The sequence below is a fragment of the Melanerpes formicivorus genome, unplaced genomic scaffold (genome assembly GCF_026170545.1).
Source record: "Melanerpes formicivorus ecotype bairdi unplaced genomic scaffold, bMelFor1.0.p_v2 SCAF_72, whole genome shotgun sequence".
NCBI classification, from domain to species: domain Eukaryota; kingdom Metazoa; phylum Chordata; class Aves; order Piciformes; family Picidae; genus Melanerpes; species Melanerpes formicivorus.
In genome coordinates this window covers 685,836-694,762 of record NW_027142424.1, presented here as the reverse complement: position 1 = coordinate 694,762, position 8,927 = coordinate 685,836, and the positions used below count along the sequence as shown (strand labels likewise).

Below are 8,927 nucleotides of genomic sequence, written 5' to 3'. Positions count from 1 at the left end.
GAGCTGGTCTGCCTGCACTGTTTTTGTCAGGGATCCCACCTGCCCCACCACCCCCCTGGTGGTTGCAGGAGTCTGTTTGCTTGCCCTGTGGCCCATGGTCAGTGGTGGAATCTTGGCTGGGGATTTCTGTGGGGGAGGGGAAAAAGGGAATGAGCCTTGTGTTGAGCTCCTGAGAGAGAGCTGTGAGGTGGGGAGATGAAGCTGGGGTTTTCTCCTTCAGGGGCAAGAGGATGTTGTTGCCTTTATCCAGACCATCTGGCTGCCATCACTTTGTCTGTTGAGCATCTCCAAGGTTACAAGGTGGGGGAGAGGGGAACCCCCCCCTTTTATTCCAAACTAACTTGTATTCTGGGGTTGGGAGGGGGTGTGTTTTTATATTGTAAACTAAAGAATAGTGAGAACTCACTCTCAGCTTTGCTCCTGTGAAAGGAAAAATGGTGTGGTTTGTGTGTTTGCTTTCTGTGACCCTAGAGGCCCTGCTTTCACACAGCAGGAGCTGCTTTTCCTCAGCCCCAGCTTACCTCTTCCACTCTCTACCCTGCTCTGCCCTAGCTTGGCCACATCTGGAATCCTGGGTCCAGCTCTGGCTCTCCCCCAGTTCAAGAGAGATAGGGAACTACTGGAGAGAGTCCAGCAGAGGCTACAAAGATGCTGAGGGGCCTGGAGCATCTCTGTCAGGAGAAAAGGCTGAGAGGCCTGGGGCTGTTGAGCCTGGAGAGGAGCAGCCCCAGAGGGGATCTGCTCAATGCTCAGCAAGAGCTAAGGGACCTGAGGGGAGCAAGAGGATGTGGCCAGACTCTCTTCAGTGGTGCCCAGTGCCAGGACAAGGGCCACTGGGCACAAACTGGAACCCAGGAGGAGAAACTCCTTTGTTGTGAGGGGGCTGGAGCCCTGGGGCTGGCCAGAGAGGTTGTGGAGTCTCCTCCCCAGGCCCTCGTGATGCTGGGCAAGCTGCTGTGGGTGCCCCTGCTTGAGCAGGGGGGTTGGACTGGATGATCTCCAGAGGTCCCTTCCACCCTCTTCCAGAAAAAGGATCCTCTGTGTGTGCTGGAAGGAAAAACAAAGGGCCTGCACAGTGTTACACTGCACACAAACTACTCTGTTGGGTTTTTTTCTTGCAGGGTAGCTGGAGCCTTCTACTAACTATCCTTATCTGCCCTTTGGTGCATCAAAGGTGGCATCAGGGCCTGGGAACCTACCAAAGGCAGTCATGATTTAGGCTGAAACAGACCCCTAATGCCTGGAAATGTTGCTCTGCTATTTTCAGCCAACCTTTGAGTCTCTCTTTTGAAAACAAGGATGCAGGAGCCACAGAGGTGTAAGGGAGGGCTGGGACTTCAGGCACTCTTCATCAGGGGCTGGAGGTGGGGAGAGAAGAGGAGCAGAGGCTTCTGTGGTGTGTTTAATAGTAATGCTGAGCCTGCTGTGAGAGCTGAGTCCAGCTCCTCTGTCCAGGGATGGTTGAGGCTCAGGGAGGGAAGCAGAAGCTCAGAGCTGAACTCTTGGAGTTTGTTCTAGACCCAGAGCTTGGTTGTTAAGGTCCATTTCCAGTCAGTGCTGTTTGTCTCTCTCCCTGAGACCAACTCTCTGCTGCTTTTGGGCTGTTGCTTCGAAGCAGAACAAGAATTAATGATGTGAATCCTTCCTTGCCCTGCCCTGGCTGACTTTTAAATCAAACCAGATAGTCTTCATAGCTGAGCTTGCCCTCTTCATGTCTGCTGTGAGTGCACCAAGGCCTGCGGGGTGAGCTTTCAGTTTCAGTTCACTGCTCGCCGCTCCCTGCTCACAAACAGCCACCGACGGAGGGCATCACCCCACTGCTGCCCTGCCCCATTCCTTCCCCAGGGGGGGAAGAGGAGCTGCCACCTCCCTTCCCACAGCCCTGCTAACAACCAACAGAGCAGCCATGAATAAAGAAGAGAGGCCTGGGTTGTTTACTCGGGTTTTTATTTGCACAGAGGGACGTGGGAGGGAGTGGAGAATGAAGGCAAACAAGGGCTCAGCTCGGGGGAACAGGAGAGCTGGGGCTGTCAGCTCTGCACCAGCCACCTCCTGAACAGCAGCCAGCTGCAGGCCAAGCTTTACAGCAGGTGGGGGGCACACCAGTCAGTGATGACAAAGGAAAGGAGCAGAGAGCAAGAGAGGAGTGTCACCTTCCCTCCTTCTCTCATGTTTCACCTGGATCAGCGACTGGAGCTGTTGCAGGCCAGCCTCCAGCTGTCCCTTCACAGAATCACAGAATGGTCTGGGCTGGAAGGGACCTCAAAGACCATCTTGTTCCACCTCCCTGCCATGGGTTTAGACACCTTCCACTAGTTCAGGTTGCTCAAGGCCTCACCCAACCTGGCCTTGAACACCTCTCCAGGGAGGAGGCACCCACAGCTCTCACCAATAGCCCCCAAGGAGCTTCCCTGTGGCAATGAGAGGTCAGTGTCCTCCAAACCAATCATGTCACATGCAGCACAAGGCTGAAGGAAAGTAAGGTTTGAAACACTAAATAAATTACTAGCCCAATCCCCCCTCCCTGTGTTAAATACCAATGGAATAATTAATCAATCAGCAAAAAATCCAGTTATGCCTCAGGGCAGTGCAAACCAAACTAGCAGCATGGGTGTGGAGATGTGGCTCAGTGGAAACACTTCAGTTTGCTGCTGAAGCTGCAGAGAACTGCTCTGCCTGCAGCTTCACCACCACACACCACCCCTCAAGAGCCTCAGCCCAGCAGCCTCTGCTGGGCTGGGGGACAGGGAGAGGTTCCCATTTCCAGGGCATGAACACACCTGCATGCAGAGGAGTGCTCAGCACAAGCTGGAAACCCTTGCCAGCACCCCACTTCAGCATGGCTGGGTCAGTGCAAGGCTGCTGGTGGGGATTCAGCCAAGAGTCAGAGCAAACCATGTCAGGAATGACAAACCTGTCCCTGAACAGGTACAGCAGGCTCATAGAACAGAATCAGAGAAGCAGTGGTTTGGGTTGGAAGAAACCTTTCAGCTCATCCAGTCCAACCATGACCCCAGCACTGCCAGGGCACCACCAAACCATGGCCCTCAGCACCGCATCTCCACAGCTCTGAAACCCCTCTAGGGATGGGGACTCCACCACCACCCTGGGCAGCCTGGGCCAGGCCTTGACAACACTCAAGGAGAAGAAATTGCTCCTCATGTCCAACCTAAACCCCTGCTCCTGCCCCCTGAGGCTGTTTTACTCTTGTCCTGTCACTTGTTCCTTGGGAGAAGAGACCAACCCCCACTTGGCTCCAGCCTCTTTCAGGGAGTTACAGAGAGCCTCCTCTTCTCCAGACTAAGCAACCCCAGGTCCCTCAGCTGCTCCTTGCCAGCCCTGTTCTCCAGACCCTTCCCCAGCTTTGTTGCCCTTCTCTGGACCCACTGCAGCTCCTCAATGTCCTTGGAGTGAGGGGCCCAAAACTGAACCCAGGATTCAAGGTGTGGCCTCACCCATCCCCAGGTCAGGGGGACTATCCCTACCCTGGTCCTGCTGGCCACGCTATTGCTGATCCAAGCCAGGATGCTGCTGGCCTTCTTGGTCACCTGGACACACCCTGGCTCCTCTCCAGTTGGTCATCAGCCAGTACCCTCAGGTCTGCTCACGCTGCAGTGTTTCTGCTCAGAAACAAGCACCTGCCAGCCCTGCAGCTCCACAGCTGTGGTTTTGCCTCCAGGCTGCTTCTGAAGGCTGCAGAACAAACCTTCCAGACTCAAGGAGTGGTGATGGCAACACTCTGGCCAGGCTCTTGTCCTGACCTCAAGGTCTGGCCCCCCAGGTCACTGGGCAGAACAAGTGTCACAGCAGGTCACACTCTCTGCCTGCTCCTGATGTGCACACAACACACCAGGGACACTCTTGAGGACGTCAGATCAGCCTTGCTGGCATGCTGTGGTTTTGGGATGAAGGTGCAGTGCTACAGACCCTGCTCCAACCCAGCTGGGTCTGCTGTACGCCCACTGTGGGCAGGGCCAGGAGTCAGTCTGCTGCTGGGCGTGATCTCCCACACCCAGCCGTGTTGCTGCGGAAGGTGACCTCACGACGGAGCCGTGGGGAGGTGAAGCCGTGCACACAACATCAGAGCATCCTGCTGGAGGTGGTGGGATGGCTGCAGCCAGGTGGGATGACCCAGGTGGGACTGGGAGATCTTCTCTGAGACGGAGCCACCAGGCTCTGCTAGGCTACCGCCGCCGGACCGGCTTGTAGACACAGATAGCCATGAGGATGATGGTGAGGAGCAGAGCACTGAGGATGCTGCCCAGCAACACTGCACGAGGAGGGAGGGATTAAGGTTAGAGAGGCATAGAATCACAGAACAGTGTGGGTTGGAAGGGACCTTAAAGGTCATCGAGTTCCAACCCCCTGCCACGGGCAGGGACACCTCCCACTGGATCAGGATGCTCAAGGCATCCTCCAGCCTGGCCTTGGACAGCTCCAGGGAGGGGACATCCACAACCCCCCCGGGCAATCTAGTCCAGGGTCTCACCACCCTCACTGTAGACAATGAGATGTAAAGAAAGAGATGGAGGCAGCCCTCCCCTAATAATAATAATAAGCAATAACAATAATAAACAATAACAGCAATAATAATAACAATACAACGAAATAATAACAACAACAACAACAATAATAATGATATTCAACCAGTACAACAATTAAACGAGCCTCCTGCTAAGCAAGCTCCCCCCATCCCTTACCCAGGTTCTGTTTCTGCAGCACGGCGAAGGCTCGGCCGCGCTCCCCCGGGCCCGGCACCAGCACCGCCAGCGCCGCCAGCGCCCAGCCCCGCACGGCCGCCAGCGCCATCGCCGCTCCGCGCCGCAGACCCGGACAGACCGACGGCCGCCCGGATAGAGCGGCGGACAGCCCGCCCCCCGGGCTTTGTGCGCCCGGCACGGCCCTTCCTCTGCTTCCTCTTCCTCTTCCTCTTCCTGCCGGAGCTGCTCCGCCCTGGGCAGGCAGCGCCCCGCCGGGAGCGTCGGGAACGGGGAATAGCAGGGACCCTGACTCTGCACCCTCCTGGGTGTCATGCGTCTGCTGCCGGTGCCCCCCCAGCCCCACCAGCCCCCCAGCTCCATGTGCATCCTCCATCCCCATCATCCCCCCAGCTCCATGTGCATCCCCAAGCCTCATGTGACTCACCCTGCTCCATCACCTCCCCAGCTCCATATCACCCTCAGCTTCATAGCCCCCCAGCCCCTCAGCTCTCCATGCGCATCCCCCAGCTCCAAGTTCACTCCCAGCCCCATGTGCATTCCCCAGCCCCAATGCACCCCTCCAGCCCCATATACCCCTTCAGCCCCATGTGCATCCCCCAGTCCAATGGCCCCCCAACCCCATGTCCTCACCCACCCCTGTGTGCATCCCCCCCATCCCCACGTGCATTCCCTAGCCCCGTGACCCTCCCAGCCCCATCACCTCCTCCACCCCCAGGCTCTCAACCACACCACGGCGCTTCATGGAGACATCTCAGTGAGCTCCAGCTCCTCTGCCTCCTCAGGTCTCCTAACACTCCACATCAGCTTTATTTTCCGTGGCTAAAGGCATGCAGCACTCGTGCCCAGCAGCTTGGCACCAGGAGCTCATGAGCATCTAAGCAAGGCGCGTTCGTGGCCATGCCCTTGGACGTGGGGAGTTGGGGTTCACCTCCAAACCAAAGCAGCTTGAACCTTGGCTTCCATCTCAGAGGGCTCAGCAGTGGTCTCCCTGCTGTGGGTCAGAGGTTTACCTGCCCCTTGGCAACAACGGGCACCTGCTGGTGGTGCAGCTCCAAGGTGCAGAGATGGTGGCCAAGGAGCTGCCACCAGCACACGCAGGTGCCCGGGGCGGGCATGAGGGGCTGGTTGCTGTGAGGAGGGTGAAGCAGCTTCTCTTCTGCCTGCCACATGGCTCTGTCAGGGCAGGGACAGGAGGTCGAAGCAGTCTCTGCCTCCCCTGGACGTGTCCCCAGGCTATGGGACAGGTGACAGGGACAGCACCTCTGCCTGGGGCTCTTGTGTGGTTTTCTCCGGCCGGATGCAGACAGCAAGGCGCTGGAGGGGAAAAGCAGGCAGAGGAAAAGGGCAATGGGCAGGATCTTGCTCACTGCAGGGCCAGGGCTGTGCCAGCCTGCAGCAGACCATGGCAAGCAGGTGAGTCATAGAACCAGGAGAGCTTGGAAGACCAGGTTGGAAGGGACCTCAAGGAGGTCCAACCTGTCTTGGCCAAAGCATGGTCTAGACAAGCTGACCCAGCACCTTCTCCAGCTGAAGCCTAACAGTGTCCAATGTTGGGGACTCCACCACTTCCCTGAGGAAATTATTTGGAGATCTCCCAAAAATGGGCCAAGAGGAGGGGGTGAGAGCTGGGGATGGTCTCCAGGCCCATGCTGATGCAGATCCACCACCTCCTGGCCCAGCCAAAAGCCTCAGAACTGTGACTTAGAACAATCAGTCCACTAAGCCAAGCTCCTCAGAGTCCTTCTCCAAGCAACTTTCCACATGTGATTTAATTGCTACGTGAACAAAGATGCTGAGAAGGTGGCAACCATCTGCCCAGCTCCCTGGCTGTGGTCTCAGGCTGAGCTGAGCAGGGCTCCTTGCCCACTCCCAGCCCACAGAGGGGTTGTGGCATTGCCCAGCCCACTCCTCACCTGCTTGAGGGAGCCTGGTGTCCAGACGAGCTTGTACACCATGTAGAAGGGGATGCAGATGAAAGAGGATGCTCCTATGAGGTACCCCACTGAGATGCTCCACTCAGGGTACTGGTAGTCAAAGAGGGTCAGAGGTGGCTGGTCCAGGAGGGAGCTGATGACTATGAACTATGACAAAGTGGAGATCATTACGGAGGGATCTCACGGGGCTGAACCACAGCAGGACATGTCCCACTGCCTGTCACGAGCAGCACAGGGCTGCAGCAGAGCTGGACAGTCCACCAGACCCAGGTGCACACAAACATGGGTGGCCAGGAAAGCTCTTTTGGGGTGGCTGGGCATCCTCAGAAGACCAGCCCCGTTGGCTGCTCATGGAGAGCAGATCCTGCAGGACATCTCTCCAGCCACAGCAGCTCCAGCATGGCTCATGGTGTAGGTTCACACCACCTCCATCCTGCTGACACTGGTGGTCTCCTAACCACAGGAGGCCAGCATGGAGGTTGCAGTGACATCTCCCAGCCTGCCACCTCTTGCTGGCTGCAGGCTGGGAGGTCTTTGTGTGACAAACCCCCACTGAGATGGTGGCCACACGTCCCTGTGCTGAAGCAAAATCATTGGCTGTTGGCTTTGGTGACCTGGGCCACCATGATTAGTCCTCAGGAGGCCTCTTCTCCTGCAGATCCAACAAGATTTGACCCCTCTACAGACACAGCCTTTGAAGTGGGGTTTCAAACGGGACAGGGAAGGATTCTGCTCAGTGCACAGCACCACAGTGCCATCAGAAATGCAGCTGCAGCTGACCATGCCCAGCATGAACACAGGACACCCTGGAGCAGGAGGATGAATTGAAGCTGTGCTTTCCCCTGTGTGAGCACCCAGCTGCTGGCTCCCAGCCCTGGAGAAGCACAAGAGGCTGAAAAATGCACTCCCAGCTCCTCTGTGTGGTGAAACTCCTTGTCCCAGGGTCTGTGGGCAGCCTGTTGTTGCTGTCAGAAGCAGCATGGAGAGCAGGGCAGATGGCACAAGGTCCTACAGCCCTGGCCATCACCCTGGTCCACCCTCCTGGCAGCTTGTTCACCTCACATGAGGGGAGAGTGATGAGAGGAGAGAGCTGGTGAGGAAGAGGTGGTTTGGCAACCTGGTATGGCATCTGGGCAGCAGCTACTCACCGCTAGCAAGGCAGGGCTGATGGCCACCCAGCACACCTTCCAGAACATCCCTGGGGTGAAGCCCAGCATGGCCTTCACATCATGGGAGAACCTCTGTATCCCTGCCAGAGGAGAGAGCTGTCACATCCCCAGAGACCCATGGGAGGACGTGGGTACAGGGACACGGGGACACGATGCTCTCCGTGCCCCATCCCAGTCCTGCCAAGGAGCCACACATCTGCTGCTTCTCCCAAGCCACTGGCCTCTGCACACCCTCCTGGGGGCTTTGTTGGGTTGATGGTTGGACTTGATGGTCTTAGAGGTCCTTTCCAACCTCAATGATTCAATGACCCTAGGGTGTTTGTCCTAAGAGAGGCAGTTCCTTACCATAAAACCAGGAGACAGCTATTGTCTCCAGTAGCACCACTGCCAGGATTGAGCAGCCAGCACCAAACTCCTCCAGCAGCTTCACCACGTAAGCTCCCCCCTGGAAGAGCACAAGGGGTGCTGAGCAGGTCTCCAGCAAGTGCTGCTCCAGGAGTCACTTGAGATAAAAGTGGAGTGTGGTGCGGGGACGGAGCAGAGCAGCGTCTGGCGGTACTCACGTAGGTGAGGGTGCTCAGGGAGCCCAGGAAGCAGACTGTGATGAGGCCAAGGACGAAGAGCTCCCTCCGTCCAGCCAGGACCTGGGGGTACTCATCCATCACAGCTGTGATCACTGCCTCCAAACCCCCAAACTGCAAAGGGAATGCCAGCAGGGGCTGGAGAAATGAGGCGTGGGGACAGCCCCGCTCTTGGAGGAAAGCTGCTCCCTGCAAGCCCTCTCTGCCCAGGAGCAGAGTGGAGACCCCCACCCTGCCCCCTCCCTCCAAGGTGACCTTCTGATGGACTCTGGAGGAGGCCACCTCAGCCCTGCTGGGGACGACAGCGTGGTGCTGCCTCTGTTCAGGGCTTGGGCAGGCAGCCGTCCCTCCCGAAGCCAATGCTCTCCCTGCCACCCCACTATTGCCCACAGGACACAGCCATTCCCAGTGCCTGCTGGGGCTTCCCTACCGTGCTGTCCAGCCCCAGGGTGATCATCATCAGGAAGAAGATGATGGCGAAGAAGGTGGATCCCACCATGTTGGCGATCGCTTCGGGGTAGG

General features: G+C 57.4%; 1 protein-coding gene across 1 annotated transcript; it reads right to left on the bottom strand.

Moving 5' to 3' along the window:
* Positions 1–5,846: 5,846 nt before the first annotated feature.
* LOC137453753 (sodium-dependent serotonin transporter-like) lies at positions 5,847–8,922 on the bottom strand (the record flags this gene model as incomplete). The annotated part of the gene is made up of 6 exons (XM_068163264.1): positions 5,847–6,035; positions 6,635–6,802; positions 7,804–7,904; positions 8,170–8,269; positions 8,388–8,519; positions 8,836–8,922. Coding segments are annotated over 6 exons (669 nt in total), but the record flags the coding sequence as incomplete, so codon positions are not given.
* Positions 8,923–8,927: the final 5 nt, after the last annotated feature.